Source organism: Bos javanicus, chromosome X (assembly GCF_032452875.1).
Source record: "Bos javanicus breed banteng chromosome X, ARS-OSU_banteng_1.0, whole genome shotgun sequence".
Lineage (NCBI taxonomy): Eukaryota > Metazoa > Chordata > Mammalia > Artiodactyla > Bovidae > Bos > Bos javanicus.
Window position 1 is genome coordinate 88,858,837 of NC_083897.1, and position 26,571 is coordinate 88,885,407.

General features: G+C 44.9%; 1 protein-coding gene and 1 pseudogene across 5 annotated transcripts; both read right to left on the minus strand.

Moving 5' to 3' along the window:
• Nucleotides 1–3,086: 3,086 nt before the first annotated feature.
• LOC133242493 (transcription factor Spi-C-like) lies at nt 3,087–5,258 on the minus strand (annotated as a pseudogene).
• Nucleotides 5,259–15,478: 10,220 nt separating this feature from the next.
• On the minus strand, nt 15,479–24,701 carry SLC38A5 (solute carrier family 38 member 5). 5 transcript variants are annotated; one of them, XM_061409968.1, is made up of 16 exons: nt 24,587–24,701; nt 23,103–23,156; nt 22,949–23,015; nt 22,477–22,592; nt 22,311–22,384; nt 21,595–21,687; nt 21,390–21,468; nt 19,509–19,591; nt 19,155–19,213; nt 18,916–19,053; nt 18,626–18,705; nt 17,870–17,970; nt 17,504–17,619; nt 16,561–16,705; nt 16,364–16,467; nt 15,479–15,891 (listed from the first exon to the last, which is right to left on the minus strand). In XM_061409968.1, exons 2-16 carry the CDS (start codon nt 23,153–23,155, stop codon nt 15,790–15,792), a joined length of 1,410 nt encoding a protein of 469 aa, XP_061265952.1. In that variant the 5' UTR covers nt 23,156; nt 24,587–24,701; the 3' UTR covers nt 15,479–15,789. The 5 variants fall into 5 exon arrangements, with proteins under 5 accessions (XP_061265952.1, XP_061265951.1, XP_061265950.1 ...); XM_061409967.1 differs by having other exon boundaries at nt 22,477–22,595; XM_061409966.1 differs by lacking the exon at nt 24,587–24,701 and adding an exon at nt 23,503–23,615.
• Nucleotides 24,702–26,571: the final 1,870 nt, after the last annotated feature.

The window sequence follows — 26,571 nt, forward strand, 5'->3', positions numbered from 1 at the left end:
AGTCAATCTGTGAGGTGTTGGAGTGGAGTGTACAGTTCAGTTCAGTCGCTCAGTCATGTCCGACTCTTTGTGACCCCATGGACTGCAGCACACCAGGCCTCCCTGCCCATCACCAGCTCCCAGAACTTGCTCAAACTCATATCCATCGAGTCCGTGATGCCATCCAACCATCTCATCCTCTGGCGTCCTCTTCTCTTCCTGCCTTTAATCTTTCCCAGCATCAGGGTCTTTTCCAAGGAGTTAGTTCTTCGAATCAGGTGGCCAAAATATTGGAGTTTCAGCTTCAGCATCAGTCCTTCCAATGAACATTTGGACTGATTTCCTTTAGCTTGATCTCCTTGTAGTCCAAGGGGCTCTTAAGAGTCTTCTCCAGCACCACAGTTCAAAAGCATCAATTCTTCAGCGCTCAGCTTTGTTGATACTCCAACTCTCACATCCATACATGACTACTGAAAAAACCATAGCCTTGACTACATGGACCTTTGTTGGCAAAGTAATGTCTCTGCTGTCTAATATGTTGTCTAGGTTGGTCATAGCTTTCCTTCCAAGGAGTAAGCGTCTTTTAATTTCATGGCTGCAGTCACCATCTGCAGTGATTTTGGAGCCCCCCAAAAGATAAAGTCAGCTACTGTTTCCACTGTTTCCCCATCTATTTGCCATGAAGTGATGGGACCAGATGCCATGATCTTAGTTTTCTGAATGTTGAGCTTTAAGCCAACATTTTCACTCTTCTCTTTCACTTTCATCAAAAGGCTCTTTAGTTCTTCTTCACTTTCTGCCATAAGGGTGATGTCATCTGCATATCTGAGGTTATTGATATTTCTCCTGGCAATCTTGATTCCAGCTTGTTCTTCATCCAGCCCAGCGTTTCTCATGATGTACTCTGCATATAAGTTAAATAAGCAGGGTGACAATATACAGCCTTGACGTATTCCTTTTCCTATTTGGAACCAGCCTGTTGTTCCATGTCCAGTTCTAACTGTTGCTTCCTGACCTGCATACAGACTTCTTAAGAGGAAGGTCAGGTGGTCTGGTATTCCCATCTGTAAGAATTTTCCACAGTTTATTGTGATCCACACAGTCAAAGGCTTTGGCACAGTAAAAAAAAAAGCAGTAGATGTTCTTCTGGCATTCTCTTGCTTTTTCAATGATCCAGCGGATGTTGGCAATTTGATCTCTGGTTCCTCTGCCTTTTCTAAAACCAGCTTGAACATCTAGAATTTCATGGTTCATGTATTGCTGAAGCCTGGCTTGGAGAATTTTGAGCATTACTTTGCTAGTGTGTGAGATGAATGCAATTGTGAAGTAGGTTGATCATTCCTTGGCATTGCCTTTCTTTGGGATTAGAATGAAAACTGACCTTTTCCAGTCCCGTGGCCACTGCTGAGTTTTCCAAATTTGCTGGCATATTGAGTGCAGCACTTTCACAGCATCATCTTTCAGGATTTGAAATAGCTCAACTGGAATTCCATCACCTCCACTAGCTTTGTTCGAAGTGATGCATCCTAAGGCCCACTTGACTGCACATTCCAGGATGTCTGGCTCTAGGTGAGTGATCACACCATCATGATTATCTGGGTCGTGAAGATCTCTTTTGTATAGTTCTTCTGTGTATTCTTGCCACCTCTGCTTCTGTTAGGTCCATACCATTTCTGTTCTTTATGGAGCCCATCTTTGCATGAAATGTTCCCTTGGTATCTCTAATTTTCTTGAAGAGATCTCTAGTCTTTCCCATTCTGTTGTTTTCCTGTATTTCTTTGCACTGATTACTGAGGAAGGCTTTCTTATCTCTCCTTGCTATTCTTTGGAACGCTGCATTCAGATGCTTATATCTTTCCTTTTCTCGTTTGCTTTTTGCTTCTTCTCTTTTCACAGCTATTTGTAAGGCCTCCTCAGACAGCCATTTTGCTTTTTTGCATTTCTTTTTCTTGGGAATGGTCTTGCTCCCTGGCTCCTGTACAATGTCATGAACCTCCATCCATAGTTTTTCAGGCACTCTGTCTATCAGATCTAGTTCCTTGAATCTATTTCTCACTTCCACTGTAAAATTGTTAGGGATTTGATTTAGGTCATACCTGAATGGTCTAGTGGTTTTCCCTACTTTCTTCAATTTAAGTCTGAATTTGGCAATAAGGAGTTCTTGATTTGAACCACAGTCAGCTCTCGGTTTTGTTTTTGCTGACTGTATAGAACTTCTCCATCTTTGGCTGCAAAGAATATAATCAGTCTGATTTCAGTGTTGGCCATCTGGTGATGTCCATGTGTAGAGTCTTCTCTTGTGTTGTTGGAAGACTGTGTTTACTATGACCAGTGCATTCTCTTGGCAAAACTCTATTAGCCTTTGCCCTGCTTCATTCTATACTCCAAGGCCAAATTTGCCTGTCACTCCAGGTGTTTCTTGACTTCCTACTTTTGCATTCCAGTCCCTTATAAAGAAAAAGATATATTTTGGGGGTGTTAGTTCCTGAAGGTGTTGTAGGTCTTCATAGAATCATTCAACTTCAGCTTCTTCAGCATTACTGGTCAGGGCACAGACTTGGATTACTGTGATATTGAATGCTGTGCCTTGGAAATAAACAGAGATCGTTCTGTCTTTTTTGAGATTGCATCCAAGTACTGCATTTTGGACTCTTGTTAACTATGATGGCTACTCCATTTCTTCTAAGGGATTCCTGCTCACAGTAGTAGATATAATTGTCGTCTGAGTTAAATTCACCCATTCCAGTCCATTTTAGTTCGCTGATTCCTAGAATGTCGACGGTTCCAAGGCACTGTTAAAAAACCAGGGAGTGGGCTGTGGCCCAAATCCTGGAAATTTCTGCCCCCTCCCAAAAATATTTAGAATAATCCTCCCAGTCTTTCACATGTGAAATTACCCAGCCTATAAAAACTAACCTCTCCAAATTTCGGGGCCACACTCACCCTCTGTGATGGCCTACACGCTGCCTGTGGAGTGTGCTTCTCTCTGTATCTGAATAAATCCACTTCTTATCTATCACTTTGTCTCTCCCTGAATTCTTTCTGCAGTGAGACATCAAGAACCTGAGCTACATTAGGTCCTGAAATCAGGTACTATGGATTTTGGCTGGGTTCGAGTCCCAAACAGGGTTTTGACTGGGTTTGAGTCCCAGCCACGTGGGTTCAAGTCCCAATCTGAGGTAAATGTTTTCATACCCATCCCTTTATTTTATTTTTTTTTATTTTTTAAATCTTTATTTATTTTATAGAAATATAGTCGATTTACAATATTATATTAGTTTCAGATGTACTACATAGTGATTCAATATTTTTCTAGGTTATACTCTATTCAAAGCTATTATAAAATGTTGGCTACATTCCCTGTGTTGTACATTACATTCTTGTATCTTTTTTGTTTTATATTTAGTAGTCTGTACCTCTTAATCCTCTATGCCTATCTTGCTCCCCTCCCCCCAGCCCTCCCCCTACTGGTAACTAGTTTGTTCTCTATATCTTTAAGTCTGTTTCTATTTCATTATTTTCATTTGTTTCAATTTTTAGATTCTACATATAAATGGTAACATATATTATTTGTCTTTCTCTGTCTGACTTATTGCAGTAAGCTTAATATCCTCTAGGTCCATCCATGTTGCAAATGGCAAGATTTCACTTTTGTGGCAAAGTAATATTCTATGTGTGTGTATACCACATCTCCTTTATTCACCTGTTGGCTAGAAGGTTGCTTCCATATCTTGGCTATTGTAAATAATGTCACTATGGGAGTTCCCTGGTAGTCTAGTGGTTAGGATCTGGCATTGTCACTGCAAAGGCCTGGTTGGGAAACTGATATCTGACAAGCCACACAGTGCAGCCAAAAAAAAATTTTTGTATCTTTTTGAATTAGTGTTTTCATTTTCTTTGGATATATACCCAGGAGTGGAATTGCTGGATCATATAGTAGTTCTAGTTTTAGCCACTGAAATTTTTAAAGCCCTGAATATAATTTAGCAGGAACACTATCACAGGCAATCAGTTTTTGTTCTGTTGCTAAAGTTATTGGATATATGCTAAAGTGATTTTTTTTTTTGGTCTGATTGACAAGAAAATAATGTTTAATCAATATGCAAATCAAACGGTCTCCACTGGCTTTATTAATCTAGAAAGAAATAATTGCATAGTTACTAGTAAGAGGAAGGACATTTAGTCTATACTTTCAAATGGGACAATCATTCTAAAGAGCTGTTCACTGGCAAAATTTCTCCCCAAGTTAGTATAGATTATATGCTATGTCATAGAAGATAACAATCATGAAGTGTTTTTTTCAGTATTTGCTTTTAGAGAAAAATCCTAAAACTTGTAGAGACTTCTGATGTCAGAAAATTATGAAATGTAAGAGTGTATTTAGCAATCAGGGTGACTTAGCTCATGGTAATTGGCATATGTATAATTATAATTTGCATTCCAGTTATTTAAACTGAGATATCCTTGATCAGGTTGAACATACTGTGAATAGAAGATCTCTTTTTCCAAGAAATAAGGTGCAGACAGTCTTTGGAGAACGGCCTCACTGAACTGGTAAGTTAGCTTTCTCCGGATTTTGATGATTTCCCCAGTTCTTCCATAATTCCTCAGTGCTCTGGCCATTTTCTGATAAGTCATGGTCTTCTGGTTGCCTTTTCTTTTTCCCCAGAGTTGGGCAAGTTTTTCTTTGTTTTTTGATACAAACTGAAAGATGCCTTTGGTTTGATCTATCCACTGAATACAAGATGCCATCTCTGGATTACATAGGGATTCATGAAGGTATTCAAACAGTCAGAGCTTCTTCCTGCCTTTTCCTCCCTTTTGCTGGAGAAGAGCAGGTTGTACCAGCTGGTTTTTGGGGATGTTCTGCAGAGATTGATGAATATTTCCTTCAAAATAGAGGTCTGTAGCACTGTTTGTTACTGTTCTCCAATTATAGATGGGTTCCTCTGCAGGCTGCAAACCATAGCTGTTGGAATTTCCTCTGATATGAGAACGGTGGTTGATAAAAGCCAGGTAATTTTTGTAATCTGAGGAGTACTGAAAGTCTCCAGTTGAATGCTGCCTCAGTACTTCAAAAGAATCTTCAAATGCTTGACCCAGCTTGTCTTGTTCAGCACAAGCCATGCTTCATTAAAAACATGACAATTCTGTCCATCAGAGGCCAATCCAATATTTACAAGTGCTCCAGGTGGAAACAACTTTCCCCTCTGAAGCACAGGTCTGCAACACTCTCCCATACCCATCCCTTTAAACAACACAAGAACTTTTATCTTCTTTCCTGTCCCTCCCCTCATCTTACATGTTGATATTAGCTGAATTGTATTTCAAGACTGTAATTTTTTAAATTTACAATCAAACTTATTTTAGATTTTTTTCAGTAAATTTTACTGTTTCCCCCCTCACCATTGCTTCATTGGAACCCCCTTCTTCCTCTTAAATTCATGTATTTTCCTTCTTGCTGAATCACATACCCAAATCATCCTTTCAGAAAGGGTGTCTGATAAATTTTCTGAAATGTTTTTGTTCTCATCTGGATTATTTTGGCTGGATCTAGAAATCTAAGTTCAAAGTTATTTCTCATCAGCTCTTTGAAAAACATCATCATATTCTCTCAGTTTTCTCTCTGGAAACTTTCAGAATTTTCCCCTTTTGGGACTTTATTTTTAACTTAAAATTTTTATTTCACATATGTGTGTGTGCACACATATGCATGTATGTGTGTTTGAATCATGCTCAGAACTTAATGTTTCTTTTCAGTTTGAAGTTTCTCCTCTCAGCTCAGAAAATTCTAGAACATTATTTCTTCATGTATTGCCTGCCTTCCTTTCCAGCTTTTCTATTCTCTATGTCTGGAACTCCTATTAGATGAATGTTGAAACTTTCAGCATCTATTCTCCATTAGCTTTATCTTTTTTCCTTTCATACTTTCTACTTCTTAATCTCTTTGTGGTATACTGTGAAGTAATGTCATTGCCCAAACACATTTTTTCCATTGGTTTGCTCCAGCTTCTCTTATTGATTTTCTAAAGCTTTGTTATCTATTAAGGACAGTTATTTTTAATTTGTTGCATATTGTAGGAGAATAGAATGTGCCACCCCAAAATATGCCTCTTTGGCATAGATTACTTTAAGCTGATCATTTTGAGAAACAACAGACACTAGGGAAGTTCTAGAGAGAGAGTAGAAGTTATTCTTTTGTATGGGAAATTTACATTTATAAAGGAAATCTCCATTTGTAAGAATGTCATCCTCTCTCTGAGCTAAGAAGAGAAGGATGACTAAATCATTAGAAATTCTTATCCACAGAGAAAGCACTGACTTAAATCTGCATAACAAATCTTATCCTTGTTTACCATACTTGCCTTGTCACTTTCCAATACCTTTCCTCTCATCCAGTAGCCCCAAACTCCTCTTTCCTTTGTTTTAGGCCAGGTTCCCATGTGAATCCAAGCTCTAACCATCCCTTTGAGTTACTCATCTCTGAGTTTCTCCCATCTGTATATGATTTACACATATTAATAAAATTGCACTTGTTTTTCTCTTATTAATCTGTCTTGTTACAGAGCCCCAGCCAAGAACATAGAATGGTAGAAGGAAAAGATTTTTTTCCCTCTCCTACAACATGTTTCAGGCTTCCCTGGTGGCTCAGTTGGTTCCAAGAGTCGAACATGACTTAACAACTAAGTCACTTCCCACCACCCAAAATATGTTTCAACATTTCCCCTCAAATTTGCTTTTCAAATCATTGTCTATGGTGTCATTTGACTTAGGTAGCACTTTAATTTTACATCTTAAATATGTCAGATTTATTCCTCTTAGCATTGGTGTAATGACAAGAAATGCTATGTCACCTGAAGATTTATCATAATATTTTCCAAAATTTTCTTCTAGTTTTTTACAACTTTAAATTTTCATATTTAAACCTCTAATTTTAAAAAACATATACAATCTATCTTTTGCCCACGTTTGGAAATGCATGCAAAAGTTTTGTATATTGATCAGCTTGTTTCACTAATTATTTCTCTGGATATTAGATTTCTCTTGCTGTTATAACAAATTACCACATACTTAGTGGCTTAACACAAAATTATTCTCTTATACCTCTATTCATCAGAAATCCAAAATGAGTCTCACTGGGCTAAAATCAAGGTATTCCCAGGGATGTGTTCTTTTCGTGGGGCTCCAGAAGAAAAACCACTGTCTTGTCCTTTCCAGCTTCTAGAGGTTGCCCTCATTCCTTGGCTCATGGTCCCCTTTCCATCATCCACAAAGCCAACACATAATATCTCTCTGACCCTGGTTCTGTCACCATATCTCTTTCTCTGACTCCTGGTTCCACCTTCCACTTGTAAAGGCCCTTGTGATTACCTTGGACCCACCCAGATAATCCAGGATAATCTATTTTAAAGTTTAGCAAACTTAATTCCACCTGCAATTTTAATTCCCAGGTTCTGGGCCTAAGGATATGGACACCCTAGCAGATGGGGCACTTATTCTGCCTAACACATTGTTCCAGGCCCCTTACTGATTTTAAAGTACATCTCAACATTTGTTCTAACTGTTGCTTCCTGACCTGTGTATAGGTTTCTCAAGAGGCAGGTCAGGTGGTCTGGTATTCCCATCTCTTTTAGAATTTTCCACAGTATATTGTGATCCACACAGTCAAAAGCTTTGGCATAGTCAATAAAGCAGAAATAGATGTTTTTCTGGAACTCTCTTGCTTTTTCAATGATCCAGCAGATGTTGGCAATTTGATCTCTGGTTCCTCTGCCTTTTCTAAAACCAGCTTGAACATCAGGAAGTTCACGGTTCACGTATTGCTGAAGCCTGGCTTGGAGAATTTTGAGCATTACTTTACTAGCGTGTGAGATGAGTGCAATTGTGCAGTAGTTAGAGCATTCTTTGGCATTGCCTTTCTTTGGGGTTGGAATGAAAACTGACCTTTTCCAGTCCTGTGGCCACTGCTGAGTTTTCCAAATTTGCTGGCATATTGAGTGCAGCACTTTCACAACATATCTTTCAGGATTTGAAATAGCTCAACTGGAATTCCATCACCTCCACTAGCTTTGTTCGAAGTGATGCTTTCTAAGGCCCACTTGACTTCACATTCCAGGATGTCTGGCTCTAGGTGAGTGATCACACCATCATGATTATCTGGGTCATGAAGATCTCTTTTGTACAGTTCTTCTGTGTATTCTTGCCACGTCTTCTTAATATCTTCTGCTTCTGTTAGGTCCATACCATTTCTGTCCTTTATGGAGCCCATCTTTGCATGAAATGTTCCCTTGGTATCTCTAATTTTCTTGAAGAGATCTCTAGTCTTTTCCATTCTGTTGTTTTCCTGTATTTCTTTGCATTGATCACTGAGGAAGGCTTTCTTATCTCACCTTGCTATTCTTCAGAACTCTGTATTCAGATGCTTATATCTTTCCTTTTCTCCTTTGCTTTTTGCTTCTCCTCTTTTCACAGCTATTTGTAAGGCCTCCTCAGACAGCCATTTTGGTTTTTTGCATTTCTTTTCCATGGGGATGGTCTTGATCCCTGGAAGAAGCACAAGCTGGAATCAAGATAGCCGGGAGAAATATCAATAACCTCAGATATGCAGATGACACCACCCTTATGGCAGAAAGTGAAGAGGAATTAAAAAGCCTCTTGATGAAAGTGAAAGAGGAGAGTGAAAAGGTTGGCTTTTAAAGCTCAACATTCAGAAAACGAAGATCATGGCATCTGGTCCCATCACTTCATGGGAAATAGATGGGGAAACAGTGGAAACAGTGTTACACTTTATTTTTGGGGGCTCCAAAATCACTGCAGATGGTGATTGCAGCCATGAAATTAAAAGACGCTTATTCCTTGGAAGGAAAGTTATGACCAACCTAGATAGCATATTCAAAAGCAGAGACATTACTTTGCCAACAAAGGTCCGTCTAGTCAAGGCTATGGTTTTTCCAGTGGTCATGTATGGATGTGAAAGTTGAACTGTGAAGAAAGCTGAGCGCCGAAGAATTGATGCTTTTGAACTGTGGTGTTGGAGAAGACTCTTGAGAGTCCCTTGGACTGCAAGGAGATCCTGCCAGTCCATCCTAAAGGAGATCAGTCCTAGGTGTTCATTGGAAGGACTGATGCTGAAGCTGAAACTTCAATACTTTGGCCACCTGATGCAGAGAGTTGACTCATTGGAAAAGGCTCTGATGCTGGGAGAGATTGGGGGCAGGAGAAGTAGGGGACGACAGAGGATGAGATGGCTGGATGGCATCACCGACTCTATGGACATGAGTTTGAGTGAACTCTGGGAGTTGGTGATGGACAGGGAGGCCTGGCGTGCTGTGATTCATGGGGTCGCAAAGAGTCGGACACGACTGAGCGACTGAACTGAACTGGACAACATTTGCTAAGGCAAGAACACTCTACTATTCTTTAGTTTTTAAAAAAATCTTAGTTATAAAATAGATAAATCCTGATGGTGTAATATACAGCATGGTGACTATAGCTAAAATACATATTGTATATTTGAGAGTTGCTAAGAGAATTGATCTTAAAAGTTTTCATCACAAGAAAAAAATTGTAACTATGTGTGATGATGAATGTTGACTTATTGTGGTAATCATTTCACAATATATACAAACATTAAATCATTATGTTGTACACCTGAAACTGATATAATGCTATATGTCAATTATATTCCAATTAAAAAAAAGAATTCAGGCCTGTATATCTGAGTATTTTCTCATGTTGATGTATGGCAAAACCAACACAATATTGTAAAGTAAAAAAAAAAAATAAATAAAATAATAAATAAAAGTGTTTCAAACTTGTCTAAATTTCAAATAATTCAGGAAAACTAAAAATAATTCTTGGCTATTCTCATAAATTTATTCTGTTGCCACCTGGTTTTCCACCGGCAAACTTTAGAATCAGTCTGACATAATTCAAAAAGTAAGTCATAATCCAAAGAAAATCTCACATGGATTTTGTTTAAAAATTGCATTAAGTAGAAACTTGCAGTAAATAGAAAGTGTATAAAATAGATATCAGAAATGACATCTGTACAATAAAGAATCTTCTCATTCAGAAATAGAATATTTCTGTAAATTTATTCCCATTTTCTTTTCTGTCCTTGAGTTCAGTTTTATAGTGCTGTTACTATAGTCATGAATATTTCTTTTTTTTTCCTTTTATTATTATTTTTTTTTTTACTTTACAATATTGTATTGGTTTTGCCATACATCAACATGAATCTGCCACAGGTGTACACGTGTTCCCCAACCTGAACACCCCCCCCCACCTCCCTCCCCATACCATCCCTCTGGGTCATCCCAGTGTACCAGACCCAAGCATCCTTGTATCCTGCATCAAACCTGGACTGGTGATTTGTTTCTTATATGATATGGAATTTAGAAAGATTTGTTTCTTATATGATATGGAATTTAGAAAGAAGAATATTTCTGATTCAGTTTATTCTTAGTGAGTTTTGTTTTTTTTTTTACCATTTTGTGGTTGTTGTAAGCAGAATATTTTTCCCCATTGTAATTTCTATCTGATTATTTCTGAGAGGTAGGAATACAAATTGATTTTTGGATATTTATTTTGTGTCCATGACAACTTACTGAATTCTTTTTCTAATTCTAATACTTTGTTGATTTTCTTGGTTCTCCTAAGTAGATAACCTCATCATCTGAAAAAATAACATGATTACCATCATTTTAAAATACTTACCCCTCTTGTTGCAATGGGCATGATGTCTAGTTCAATATTGACTAATATTGATATTAATAGTGGGAATGGTGAGCAATGAAGACTTAAATTTAAAACATAATTTGTTCTTTAGTCACTAAGTTGTGTCCAACACTTTGAGACCCCATAAACTGTAGCCCACCAGGCTCCTCTGTCCATGGTATTTCTCAGGCAAGAATACTGGAGTGGGTAGCCATGCCCTTCTCCAGGGGATCTTCCCAAGTCAGGGATTGAACCCGAGTCTCGTGTATTGCAGGTGAATTCTTTACCACTGTGCCACAAGGGAAGCTCCAAAAACATAATACCATTTACAATTGCTGCAAAGAAAATGAAACAATTAGGTATAAATTTAATAATACATGTATAAAACTTATATACTGAGCACTACAAACCATTGAGGAAAAGATCCAGAGAAGACTCAACATAGTAAAGGTTTGATATACAGATATCAAACACTTGATATCCACAAAAGTATATACAAAAGTATATCCACACTTTGATGTTCAGATTGATGCAATTCTTATAAAAATTCAAGAAATATTATAGATATAGACAAGATTATTCTAAAATTTATATGGAAAGGCAAAAGAACTAGAATAGCTAAAAACAACTTGGAAAATGTTCCTCCCTCCAACATGGGAGGAATCACTCAACCAAATTTGAAGAAGTCAAAAATGTAATGTTGGGTAGAAAATAAACATGTAGATCAACAGAACAAAATAGAAAACCCAGAAATAGTCACACACTTATTTTTTATTTTTCTACAAAATTACAAAAGTGATTCAGTGGAAGAAGTATTGTCTTAAGAAATTTTGCTGAAGCAACTGGATATCCATAGGCTCCCCCAAAAGAACATTGAACTAAACCTCATGTGTGTGCTAAGTTGCTTCAGTCATGTCTGACTTTGTGCGACCCCATGGACTGTAGCCTGCCAGGCTCCTCTGTCTGTAGGATTCTCCAGGCAAGAATACTGGAGTGGGTTGCCAAGCCTTCCTCCAGGGGATCTTCCCGACCCAGGGATTGAACCCATGTCTCTTATGTCTCCTGCACTGTCAGGTGGGTTCTTTACCACTAGCCCTACCTGGGAAGCCCCCTAAATCTCATACCTAACACAAAAAGTAATTCAAATGGGTCATAGATTTAAATGTAAAACATAAAAATTTAAAACTGGGTATGCTGAAGAGTTCATAAACATGACACTGAAAGTGCAACCCACTAAAAAATAGATAAATTAGACTTCATCAAAATTTTTAAGTTTCACTCTGCAAGAGTGCTTATTGAGAGGATGATCTTAAGGTTCAACATGAAGATGAACATTTTTTAGGGCCAGGCACTGGGATTTAAAGTTAGTTTATTATTAAAAAGCAAGCTTGTTGAGCTTAACTTTAGTGGCAGGAAGGAAGGAACAGTGAAACAAGGAGTATACAGAAGTAATCAACTCTAGTCAACTGCCCCATTTCCAAACATAGAGAGGAGAGAAAAGATTATAAAACTGTAGTGGCTTATAGTGGAGAAGGCAATGGCACCCCACTCCAGTACTCTTGCTTGGAAAATCCCACGGATGGAGGAGCCTGGTAGGCTGCAGTCCATGGGGTCACGAAGAGTCGTACATGACTGAGCAACTTCACTTTCACTTTTCACTTTCACTTTTCACTTTCATGCATTGGAGAAGGAAATGGCAACCCACTCCAGTGTTCTTGCCTGGAGAATCCCAGGGACGGGGGCGGGGGCGGGGGGCCTGGTGGGCTGCCGTCTATGGGGTCGCACAGAGTCAGACACAACTGAAGCGACTTAGCAGCAGCAGCAGCAGTGGCTTATAGATGTAGAAAAATTATCTGAGAAGACAAATGAATGTCTCTTAAACATCTGAAAACTTTTTTCATAAATAAACACATAAAGTGAAATCTTTCATAAAGCAAAAGGCAAAGGAGAAAAGGAAAGATATACTCATTTGAATGCAGAGTTCCAAAGAATAGCAAGGAAGGATAAGAAAACCTTCCTCAGTGATCAATGCAAAAAAATAAGGAAAACAATAGAATGGGAAAGATTAGAGAGCTCTTCAAGAAAATTAGAGATACCAAGGGAACATTTCATGCAAAGATGGGCACAATAAAAGACAAAAATGGTATGGACCTAACAGAAGCAGAAGATATTAAGAAGACGTGGCAAGAATACACAGAAGAACTATACAAAAAGATCTTCATGACACACATAACCATGATGGTGTGATCACTCACCTAGAGCCAGACACCCTGGAATGAGAAGTCAAGTGGGCTTTAGAAAGCACCACTACAAACAAAGCTAGTGGAGGTGATGGAATCCCAGTTGAGCTATTTCACATCCTAAAAGATGCTGTGAAAGTGCTACACTCAATACGCCAGCAAATTTGGAAAACTCAGCAGTGGCCACAGGACTGGAAAAGGTCAGTTTTCATTCCAATCCCAAAGAAAAGCAATGCCAAGGAATGATCAACCTACTGCACAATTGCACTCATCTCACATGCTATCAAAGTAATGCTCAAAATTCTCCAAGCCAGGCTTCAACAATACATGAACCGCGAACTTCCAGATGTTCAAGCTGGATTTAGAAAAGGCAGAGGAACCAGAGATCAAATTGCCAACATCTGCTGGATCATTGAAAAAGCAAGAGAGTTCCAGAAAAACATCTATTTCTGCTTTATTTACTATGCTAAAGCCTTTGACTGTGTGGATCACAACAAACTGTGGAAAATTCTTAACAGATGGGAATACCAGACCACCTGACCTTCCTCTTGAGAAGTCTGTATGCAGGTCAGGAAGCAACAGTTAGAACCGGACATGGAACAACAGACTGGTTCCCAATTGGGAAAGGAGTACATCAAGGCTGTATATTGTCACCTTGCTTATTGAACTTATATGCAGAGTACAGAATGCGAAATGCCTGGCTGGATGAAGCACAAGCTGTAATCAAGATTGCCGAGAGAAATATCAATAACCTCAGATATGCAGATGACACCACCCTTATGGCAGAAAGTGAAGAAGAACTAAAGAGCCTCTTGATGAAAGTGAAAGAGGAGAATAAAAAAGCTGGCTTAAAACTCAACATTCAGAAAACTAAGATCATGGTATCTGGTCCCATCACTTCATGGCAAATAGATGGGGAAACAATGTAAACAGTGACAGACTTTGTTTATTTGGGCTCCGAAATCACTGCATATGGTGATTGCAGCCATGAAATTAAAAGATACTTGCTCCTTGGAAGGTAAGCTATGACCAACCTGTACAGCATATTAAAAAGCAGAGACATTACTTTGCTGACAAAGGTCTGTCTAGTCAAAGCTATGGTTTTTCCAGTAGTCATGTATGGATGTGAGAGTTGGACCATAAAGAAAGCTGAGCGCCTAAGAATTGATGCTTTTGAACTGTGGTGTTAGAGAAGACTCTTGAGTGTCACTTGGACTCCAAGGAGATCCAATCAGTCAATCCTAAAGGAAATCAGTCCTGAATATTCATTGGAAGGACTGATGCTGAAGCTCAAATTCCAGTACTTTGGCCACCTGATGCAAAGAGCTGACTCACTGGAAAAGACCCTGATGCTGGGAAAGACTGAAGGCTGGAGGAGAAGGGGATGACAGAGGACAAGATGGTTGGATGGAATCACCCACTTGATGCACGTGAGTTTGAGTAAGTTCTGCATGTTGGTGATGGACAGAGAAGCCTGATATGCTGCAGTCCATGGAGTCGCAAAGAGTCAGACGTGATTGAGTGACTGAATTAAACTGAAAGAAACACATGTGAATTTTTCACTTATTAGTGAGGTAAATGTCTATGTCTCCTAACAGTCTGCTGGCAAGACTGTGGTGTCATTGGTTGATGGGAGAGCAAAATGGCCACCCTGGTTCCTCCTTGGACCTGCCATGCTTGCTCCTACCTCAGGGCCTCTGCACTGGCTGCTTCCTCTACCTGAAACTTGACTTGCTCCTTCTAGTCAATCAAGGACCCAGCTCCTTTTCCTTTTCTCTATAAGGTCTCCCTGATTGCCCGCCCCCCCCACCAATCCCAGCATTACACTCATTTTCCTCATAGTGCTCCTCTTTATCTGTTTTCCTCTCTTCAGCTAGATCAGAGATTTAGCAATTTTTTCCTGAAAAGGGCCAGATAATAAATAGCTTAGGCTTTGTGAGCTCTGTGGTCTCCCTTGTAACTCCTCATCTCTGCTGTTGTAACACTAAAGAGCCATCATCAGTGTGTAAATGAGCAAGCGTGACTGTATTGTTTGTTTGTTTGTTTTGGTGGCCTGTACCAGGAGTGTGACAGTTTCAATGAAGCTTTATTTGAAGACACTGAGGTTTGAATTTCATGTTAATTTTCAACTGTCACAAATTCTTCTTTTAATTTTTTTTCCAATCACTTAGAAATGTGTAAACCATTATTATTAGCTTGGGGATAAACAAAAAGTCAGTGGGCTGAATTTGGCTGGCAGGTCATATTTTGCCCTTTCTTGTGTAACTTCAGGGATTTTTTGTTCAACTTCAGGGATTATTGTCTGCTCGATCTGCTGCTATACCCCCAGCACCCTAGAACAGCACCTGGTTGCCAGTAGGCTCTGGGAGATGTTTCCTGAGTGAGCCAGTGAAGGGATCTATGTGAGTTTTGTAGCCAGCTACTGAAGGGCAGAGAAGTGGGTGAACAGATAAGAGCCGCTACAGTCCTCCTGTCATTTACCAATGTGAACCTGGGAAGGCTCCCCTAAGAAGTGCCGGAAAGAAATGAAATACTGATGATAGAGTTGCAATTTAGCATCTTTATTCTTCCCCTTTAGCTCAACGGTGATCCTGACAAACAGCTTCTACAAGGAGGAAGCAGAAAAGACTGGACTGGGCAGGGGTTCCCTAAGGGCCTAGCCTCCTCCTCCTCCTCCTGTAGGGTTGGGGTTGGGGTTAGAGTCATGATCTGAGCTTGGCATCCCCTGAGGAAGAAGGGAGTGAACCACTCTTCAGCCTGTGGCTATGTTGATGGGAACCGGGAGAGCAGTCCATCTCCCTCCACGTGCACGGGTGGATGCACACTGGGGCCCAGGTGAAGCAGGGCTTGGTCAGTGTCCAGATACATGGCTCTGGCCTGTGGCCCAGTTGGCAAACATGAAACCTAGGCTGATCGCCATGAAGAGGACCCCCAAGACACCAAAACACAGAGCCTGTGGGTGAGAGGGAGAAAAGATGGGGCTGGGTGTGTACCTACACCCAAGCTCCTCCATCCCCTCCAGGGAGTGCTGCATTCATTCCTGATCCTCCTTTTCTGCTCTCTCTCCTTTAAAACCAACCCCTTCCTGTGACTCCTCCTTCCGTCTTCCTAAAATTCTTCAGGGAGTACTCTCCCCCATCTTCCTTGAAAATGTTCCAAACTTCTCCTAATAGTGCTCCTTCCATCTGTCTGAAGAATGCTTCCTCCACGCCAGCCCCTTCTTAAGTGCTTGCTGTCTTCTCAAACTCTTCTTGTGCTCTGTCTGCTCAGCCTCTTCCTATGACAATCTTCTTCATTCTTCTAGACCATCTGCCCTCTCTGCTCCAAGCCCCCTCTTGAAAATGTTCCTTCAACCTTTAGCCATCTTTGAATGCTCCCTCTTCAGAATGCTCCCTCTTTCCCCAGCCCTCCCCTGGAATGCTCACCTGGATCTTGGGCCAGGAGTAGAGGGGCTCCACCTCAGAGGGCACAATGCGGAGGTAGAAGATGCTGGGAAGGATGAAAATGAGGCTGGGGGCTGAGGTAGACCCTGAAGGACAAGCAGGAAGGAAAGAAGCAATGTAAGATTGGGGTACAAGGCCCATATTATGTGGGGTCTGGGACTAGGGCTGGGGATACAGACCGATAACCCCAAAGATATCCCGGATGGTTGGCACACAGATGACAAGAACATTGACCAAGACAAGCAGGATCAGTGCTATGGCCACATGGCGTGGCCAGCTGAAGGCCTTGCTTGGAAAAAGTAGCTGCTGCAGAGCCCGGCGGATCTGTGACCAGAGTACAGTAGGATGAGGGTCAGGGCTCAAGCACTGCCTCCCCTTCTATGTATTTATCTGTCTCTAACACCACCCATAGTCTGAGACCCCTGATTTCTCCTCCATCTGACTCTACCTCCATTCTGTCTGACCATCCATCTGTGCCTCCACCTTCTACATGAGCATCCTGCATCCCTTCTGCTTGACAGTCTGTGACCCTTCTGGGTGATCATCCATCTATGCTTCCACTCACTGTCTGAAATCTTGTCCTCCTCTATCCAACTATGTCTGCCTCATCCTTCCTGACCACCCACATGTCCTTCCACCCTGAGGTCCCTGCCCCTCTCTCCTCATCTGATGACTTCCATCTCCCTCCTCTGTCTGCTCAGCCAACCTCTCCATCAGGGAGCCTTGTCCCTCCTACACCTCACTACTTCTGTCTCCATCCTTTATCTGTCCATCCCTGTTTCTTCATCTTGAATATCCATCTACCTATGCCTCTACCCTCTGTCTATTCCTGCTTCCCTCTTCTGTCTAGTCAGACATCTGTGCCTTCTCCCTCGAAATGACAACCCTGTTCTTCTGATTCTTTATACTCTGCCATCCATGTCCCCCTTGTGTCTGACCATCTATTTTAGCCTTCTCTGTCCATCTGACAACTCTATCTTCCCTGTCTGTCCATCCCAGCCTCCTCTATCCATCCATCCATCCACTCCTACCTCCACCCTCCATCCAAACATTCCTGCCTAACGCTCTACCCATCCATCCATGCCCCTCCACCCTGTAGGCCCACTCTTGCCCCCAACATACAGGGAACAGCACAACTGGCACCGTGAGAGTCACAGCGAGCAGCACCGCTAGACGCACACAGAGGATGAGCAGGTCATGCTGGCTGTACATGTGCAGCATCTCCGCCTCCACGCTGCCTGGGACATGGGACACAGGAGATGGGATGTGATTGAAGCACCAGGACCAGTGTCCCAGAAACATATATGTGTGCACACACATACACACGCACACACAGACAGTGACAAAATCTCCATGCAGGGTGTGTATAGTCCCTTTGGAAACCGAGGGGTCTGAAAGCATGCAGGGAAAGTGCTGAGGCTCCTGCTTAGTAATCTACCCAGTCCCCACCCTAGCTCTCTACCCAGCCCTGGCCCCAGCCGCACTCACTGTAGAAGGTGAGGTATCCAAAGGTCGCCGTGAGCCCATACATGCAGAACATGGCCCCAATGGACACGTTGGCCACAGCCTGCATTCTGCGCTTGGAGGGCCTGAGGTATAGAGGTCATAGAACTGTCATGTCCAGACCCGTGGACTTGGTCCAGGCCCCTCCAAACCAGCCCCCATCCTCTAGAGTCTTCCCAGAGCTGATGTTCAGCTAGTACACGCTGAGATGCCCATCTCTGCCTCCCCTGTATTAGCCACGCCTCCCTTCTCTATCCATCCCTCTAACCCCATATAACCAACTCTGCCTATCTCTTTGACCATCTCTGTCTCTCTTTTTCATTTGACTGTCACAGCCTCTCCCTCCATTCTGATTATCCACACTGTCCCCCTGATTGATCATTCATACATTCCTCCCATCATCATATCATCCCTGCCCTTCCTTTGCACATCCATATCCCTCTCCATCTGACCTTCCCCATCTCCCCCATCCCATCCACATATGCCACCCCTTCATCTGATCTCAGCCTCTCCATTTGTCCATTCACACTTATACTGGATGTTAAAAGGGTAGAATACTTAAGCCCCAATTAGTGAACAGTCACTGTGTTGCATCCCCCAAGCCCTCCTGGCCACCTCAAACCCCTTCCTTGGCACAATCTGGCCACAATCGAGCTGTACAGTACCAGGACCATGATAGGCATTATGACTATCACCCCACCTGCTGCCCTATCACCCATGCCCACTTGCCTGCCCACTCACCGGCAGAGTTCTGTGTAGATGGGCAGCACTTCAGGGTGGCAGACAAAGGCAAAAGCCATAATGGGCACTGTGTAGAACATCTGGGGGAATGGTCCAAGTACAAGAGATTAGAGTATAAGGGCTCCATCTTCTCCTCCCCACCCCCCCAGCTCCACCATTGCCTTCCACATCAGACGCATGGAAGCCCCTGATGTCCAATACCTGGCTCCACTCTGAGCAGAGTGCAGTGTGGGACAAAACCAGAGGACCTGCGTACAGTGCAAGGCATAGACATATGCCAGCACACCAACCTGTGAGTCAGCTGTGAACATCTGGGCCTCACAGCTTGTGTTGAGCCCATGGATGGGAAGGCTTGGGGAGCTCTTGCTCTCCACTGCTGTTCCATTGTGGCCTACAGTGCAGCCAAGCTGGAACTTCTTATAGATGACCTGGAGGAGGGAGGGTAGGGAAGTGAGGTCATGGGGAAGGCTATGTCCCAATGCCCCAAACCTTTTCTGTACTTTTGTATGTCCTTCTCCCTCAGACTCACCGAAATGAGGAAAAACAGCATACAGGTCAGAGAGAGACCACTGGTATACCCCAGGTAGCCTGCAAGGGGCAATATACAGAGTCTCAGAAATCAAGGGAACCCCCCCAAGCAAATATCAACCCCCTAGTCTGACCTTAAATTCAAGGCCCCTTCACCCCAATTTTGCCACACTTTGCACAAACTTCCACCTGGACCAGCCCCCCAACACTTGACAAACTCCTATTCATCTGTTAAAACCCACATGAAACAAGCTCTCCCCTGGTATTCCACAGCCCTTGAAAATTGAGATTCTTTGAATCTGGCTCCCCTTCTCTAACTCCATCATCCAAATGACCAAGGCAGGAAGCCTCTTACCCAAGTGTCTCATGAGGGCCAGTGGCAGGATGATTAAAACACTGACAATGATGATAAGGAGGTTTCCCTTCAAGAACCAGTCCCTAAGGAGACAGGCAAACATAATGACTAACTGCCTACCAAAGAAAACTGTCAAGCAGACACTCATAGAAGACAGCCAGACAGGTTTCTGCACACAGTCAGGAGAGATGAGCTGACCCCTACAGGTGGTTACAGGGACAAATGGCACAACAGGAATGACAGAAACAGCCAGACAGATTATCAGACTATCAGCCACACACTGTCAGAGGGATATAGCTGGGAACACACACATAGCTGGACAAACTGTGTCATCAGACCTCAAGTGGACATACAGTCAGATGGGCAAACAACAGCCCACAACAGCCAGATTCACAGTGTCCAACACAAGGTGCCAGACACAGAGTGAATCATGACCCTGGTATGTCTAACAGGTAGAACAACAGTCTGATGATCTCTTGATGATCTGCAGACTCGACAAAAAGTCAGAAACACATATGTGTGATTGTTTGAACAACTCAAGGTTTGTTGAGCACTTGAAAGTAGTTGAGCCGATTTGGCCAGAATCAAAGATGGAAACTGAGACAGAATTAGCCAGCTGCCCATGCTGTTGGAACCAAGCTCAAAGAAAGAGAGGGATCTGTACAGATATTGGAGGGAGGTGTCCAGGCAGGATAGTCTGTTAATACAGAATTGGCTGAACAATTGTTCATTTCCTCAAAGAATTTTATTAAATAGTGCTTAATATGTTCTGGGCATTCACATATTCTCTTCCTACTAGACACACAGTTACAAACCAACAAAGCACCACTGGTCATATATGCAGTGGGAGCTAATTATAATAATGAGACACATCTAGTCACATAGACTGTTAGCTACCTGAATGGCTTCAGGATCAAACCAAAGATCTAAGAGGATACCCAGAATCAGCTATCATAAACAAACAACTGAAAAGATTCAGCCATCAGACAGATGCAGAATTAAACACACAATTGGCTGGATATATACTCAGAACAGGCAAACATACATGGTTGGAACCATAATACAGAAAACATATATAGTCACAGTTGAGGCTCACACACAAACAGCCAGAAAGAATTTGCCAGAACAATGGTAACCACGTTAAACACAGAGAGTTAAACACAAATCATTTATACATTGGAGTAGGAAACAGCAACCCACTCCAGTATTCTCGCCTGGAAAATTCCACAAACAGAAGAGCCTGAATAAGCTACAGTCCACGAGGTCACAGAGTCCAACACGACTGAGTGACTGAGCAGGCACATGTATACATAGCTGGTGCCATGGTACACTGCACAAACACGTGCACGTACTCTGCTGGAGTCAGTGACCATACACTTATACCTAGACAGATTCAGCCAGGCCTAATGGACCCAGAATCGAACAGAATGCACCGGCCAGAGAAAGTCGGAGTAAGCAAATGTCAAACACACATGGCTGGAGTCACAGCACACAGGACACAGCTGTAGTCAGCTAGCATACAGATGGCCAGAGAATCTGCCAGTGCAAGAGTCACAGAATCAAACCCATGGACAGGATTTAAGTCTACTGGATAGGCGTAGCCACAGGGTCAACATGAGAGTACACTGGACACATGGAGTCAGCCAGAACAGTCACAAAAATCAACATGTGGTGTTACTGGACTCCACTAGCCAGAGCAATCACACATACTGCTAGCATCACAGTACACAGGAATCGCAGTCTGCCCAAACTGGCCTGCCCAACAGCCTCAAAAATAGAAGACCTGGGAGTCAGCCGGACATAGAGTTGAAGCTAGCAGCCAGACCCCACAGGCAGAATCAGTGGCCTGTGGGTCAGAGCCAAGGGGTGTTGCACACTCACCCCTCAGGGTCCATGTCCAGGAAAGTGGCGATAACCAGGGGAAGTTCGGATTTGATGATGAACAGGTAACTGGACATGGCTGGTGCAGGTGGGGGCAGGTGTAAGCAGAAGCATTCCCCTCATCTCCCTCCCACCCCAGCCTGGGGAAGCCCACCTCAGCCCACCCTCTTCCCCCAAGCTGACCCCCACCTCTCAGAGTGCTCACCCCCAACATTGTGCAGACAGATGACCGCCGCCACCACTACTTTCCCCGCAGGCCCCAGCGCCCTCTGTCCCAGCTGTTCATAGGCTCGGATGCCTGGAGGGGAGGGGACCAGAAAGGGACAGGTTGTGGGTCCAGGAGGCCAGGCCAGGGGTGGGAGAACCTCCCAGGGCCAGAGCCTGGGAGCTAGGGAGCTGGGGCTTGGGCTGATTGGGTCTCATTGCTCGGAGCTGAAGGTGAGGGTTAGGCAGTTAGGATTGGGCTTGGGATTGGAGTCTGGCAGGTAGGATCTGTGGCCAGGGAGAAGGTTGGGGGCCAGATGTAGGTAGTGGGGGTCCTGGGGGTCCTACCATGGCTTCACTCCACTGAAGCCATGGTAGGAATGAAGTCTGAGATCTGGGGCTGTGGCAGCTTGGGAGCTGGGGGAGGGTAGTCTTGGGTTGTGGGGCTGGCTTCCTTGCTAAGTAAGCTGGAGACTGAGGGTGGAGTGGAGTGGTCTGGGAGTAGGGAGGGTCTGAGCAACAGGCTTTGATGGTCAGACTGAGGGCTGAGGATTGGGGCTTGGGAATCTGGGAGCCCAGATAAAGTATGAGACCCAGGGTACAGTCTGGGGTCTGGAGCCCAGAGACTTGAGTGTGGTGTCTGGGGTTCTGGATCCAAGTTCTGAGGGGCCGGTCTTGGGTCTGGAGGCCAAGGTCTAGGTGAGCTCTGGGTCTCACCTACAACACCAGCACAGGTCAGCAGGAGATGGATGGAGTACGAAGACAGAAGAGCGATGCACAGCAACAAAGCCCTATGGCAGATGGCACTGCTCGGACTTGGCCTCCAGGCCTCCCGGCTGGCCCCACAACACCCAGCCCCCACCCCAGACTGCCTAGGACTCACAGGAAGAGGAGGATCCCCGTGTGGGCCATGGCATAGGCCAGCCCCAGGATGCCGCTGCCCATGATGGCGTTGCTGAGGTTGAACACTGACATTCCAAACGATGTCTTCCCCTCGAACTGCTGGTAAGGGGCAAGGCCCAGGGAACATGGGGAGGGGACCAGGTAAGGAGACTAGGGACGGAGACCAGTGCTGGGGCCTTGGGAAAGGCTAGGGAAGAAGTGATGGGGGCAGGGAGAAACCCAGGAAGGGCCATCAGAAGGAAAATAATTTGAATATGGGAAGAAGCTGGGAAAGGGAGAGCAAGGAAGGGAGATTCTAGAGGGGAGCAGCTGGAAGTAGAGAGGAACAGGGGAGTGTGGGGCAGAGACCAGAGGCAAAACAGCAGAAGGGAAGAGCCGGGGAAGAAGGAGCAGTAGGGGAGAGGCTGAGCTGGGCAAGATACAACTGGGATGGGTCCTGTGGGGTCACTCACATCCATGAACTGGGCCGGTTTCCTCCCAGGAGGACTATGGCTGGGCAGGAAGCCCTCATGCTCCTGCCTGCAGGTAGAATAGGCAGAGAAATTAAGGAGGTGATGAGAAGGTAATTCGGACCTCTGACCTTGACCCATTGGGCCCCCGACTCACTCCACAGCATTCCCAGGGAGGGCTCCGTTCATCTTTGGATCCTGCAGTTCCATCCTGTGGGCAGAGAAATGGGGTGGGGTGGTCAGTTATGGAGCAGGGTGGCTTACAAAGTGGGGCGACCTAGATGAAGGGGACTGAGGCTCTGATGGCAATGGACAGATACAGAAACAGAAACACAGATGAGGCGAGGGGAACAGGGACAGAGGGATGAGAGAGACAGGAAGGAAAGTGGAGAGGATTGGAGACAAGAGGGAGAGGCCGAGGGAGAAAGAGAAGGGAGAGAGACAGAAGGGAATCAGAGAGGGAGAGACGCCAACAGTTTACTCATTGAGACACGGAAAAAAAAGAAGGCAACTAGAGATAAAGGGGTAGGGACAGAGACAGAATGAGAGATACTGACCCCTCAGCAGACGAGATGGCCATCTGGAGTGGGGACAGCCTCTCCTCTCAGACCCCAGACTCACTCTCTCTTACTCTCGGTTTCTCTCCTTCCCCGGTCCCCTGAGCACCTCCCCCTTCCCTCCACCCTCACCGTGTGGTTAGGCCTCTCACTCCTTACAGGGACACGTGTCGACCCGACTGCCCCACCCCTCCTAACGCCCCCTACCCCCCTCCTCCCCGCCTGGGCCGCCAGCCTGAGCAAGAGCTGATGCAACCTGTTGAAGGGGCTGGGGATGGGGTGGGGGGCAGGCTCGGCGACCCCAGCCCCGCCGGGGACAGGACACGGCAAATTGCTCTCTGCCACAACTCTGAATATCCTCGATAGAGGCCAAAGGCAATTCTCCAAACTGAACCCCTTTCCAGGGATAGAAGTGACCCCGGGATTCCCATTTAATTCCCCTCCTAGGGACTACAGAGGTATTCTCCAGGACCTTTGTCAAGTCTTATATACCCCTATTTTAGTAGAAGTCACTTTAGAGACACTTCCAGGCTTGAGATTGTTTCTGGACTTGCGGTGTCTCAGGAACCTCGCCTGAGCCCTAATTTCCCCTCATGAGGAGAAGAGGTCCCTCAGACAGTCATCAAAAGCCCACTCCCAGTGCCTGATGTACTTCCTGGGGTGGGGTGTCTCTGCAATCCCCATGCAAGCTTGGAGTCCCCCTTTTCTGGACAGAGTGTCTCTAAAGAAACCCCCAGCCCTGAACTCACTTCCTGGGAATGCCGTATCTCAGAAAACCCCATTCAAGGTCCCCATCATCACTAAAACTGCCTCCAGGAAACCCCCTACCCAAGCCCTGAATCCCCTCCGTGGGTCAGGGAAGGCTCTCAAGGAGCCCCATCGTCAAGTGTGAGCACCATTTCAAGACTCCCACCCACTCCTGGATTCATTTCCTGGGATCTGGGTACCAAAAGGACCCCCCTCCCATTTAATTCCTCACTAGGACTAAAAAAATCTTCAGGGAACCCCTGAGCCCCCTCCCGGGACCCCTGTTCGTGCCTTGGCATCTCAGGAGCCCCCTCGATGGCCAGCACCCCCTCCTCACCTCCCTGCTCCTCTCAGCTCTTGAAGCGGCAACTCAGAACTGGGGCTCTGGGACCCCGCCACCGGGCGGCAGGGCTCCCACTCAGCCAGACCCTGCCTTCGCCTGCCCTCTGACCAATCAACACCTCGGGTTTTGTCGGTGGCTAATCAGCACTGCCAGTGCTCCATCTGCCCCGCGGTTTGTTGTTTTTTTTTTTTTCCCTGTAGAGTTTTAAGTTTAATTCAGTTTCCCTCTTCTTGTTCTGGGTGGGGGAAAGAGAGGGGTTGCCTCCCTTCATCTGAACCCTCGTTGAAGTAAACAGAGGTTTCCCGGGCAGGCAGTGGAGATGGACTGAAAGATCAAAGGAACAGACCTACATCTAGAGAGAGGAAAAGACAGACAGAGGGAACTGACTCAGGTCAGACACACGGCAGAATGGAATGGATGGCAGGAGGAGAGACAGAGATAGGAAGAGAAATGATCTCAAATAGAGACGAGCAGGCAGAAGAAACAGCACAAGGACAGAAAACAGGAAGGGATAGAAAGACACGGGGAGTGTGAGGGAGTGATAGGCAGCTGGGCAGAAAGGGGAGAAAGACTCAGAAACGGTGGGCAGGGAGAGGCGCATGCAAGCTCCTGGACAAATGCAGATGGACAGGTGGACACAGCCAGACACATCCACAAACATAGATTAGGAACAGACACACTGGCCCAAAGGGACAGAGCAAGTGGCTGAGGCTGAGAGACACAGATGGGGGCAGGTGGCAACAGGCAGAGAAAGTCAGATTCAGGCAGAAGAACAGACAGATGTGAGGACAGCAGTGGGACAGGTGCAGGGAGAGACACAGCCAGGCCACCATAGGCTGACCTCAGACAGACAGCCCAATGGAGAAAGGACCCTAGATCTTGGGGGGGGTCCCCAGAGGGAGGCAAGGAGGGAATTTGTAGTTGGGTGGAGAGTGTGGATACACGCTGTCTGTAAATTGGGCACGCCCTGAATTCCTGGACCCCAGCCTAGGCGTTGGGTGGAGCCTGTCCATGCCCTAACTGAGGAGCCCCACTGTCTGTCTGTCTCTCTTAAATAGGGGTCTGTGTGTTGACTCCATTCGGGCATGTGACAAGCATGTCTGTTTCAGGCGAAGCATGTGTCTCCTGCAGGAAGTCAGGAGCGTATACATGGGGTCCGGGCCCCACTTGACTGGGCTGCTTGAGGCCCAGGTGGACAAGAAGCCTCTGTCCTGGCCCCTCCACCCACCTGCCCGCCCCCCACAGGGAGCACAGAATTCCCGGAAAGGCCAGGGGCTGGCTAGGGCTTCAAAGCTAGCCTGGAGGCTTCCACCCCACTGGCAGTGGGAGGAGGGTGAGGGATGGGGCGTTTCCTTCCCCTTAGCAGGAGAGGGACTCTCGAACACTCAGGGATCACAGCCCCATCCAGGGGCTTAGAGATGGAGGCAGACTCACCACCACCCACAGAGGTACACAAACTCCTGTGTAGACTCACAGCCACATACAGAGAATACAGGCTGACTGATTCGAACACACACAGACTGCACATGGAGAGCCAAGGCGATGGGACAGCTGTGCAGAGGGACTTAGTCTTATAAGTATCGTCATCCACAGCCTCAGTGCTGCACACGGAGATAACAGACAGATACAGGAATAGGCTCTCACTGCTTTACTGCTACTGCAGACTCACAGATATCATCGTCACCCACAGACTCGTGGCCACTTGAAAGAGAACCAATGGGCAAATCACACACAGACTCACAGCCACACACAGAGCCAGAGCACACAGACAAATACAATTCCACACAACCAACAACATTATACACAGTCCCAGCATCTCCCACACACATGATTGCAGGTTCAGACAACCCTGGAGGCCAACATTCAGGTTCAGCCTCTATAGTGATACTTCTGTGCATGTGAACTTGTGTATGAACTGTGACCACATACAGCTGTGGTCACAGAGAGAGGTACGCACAGCCAGACACGATTGTAGAGAC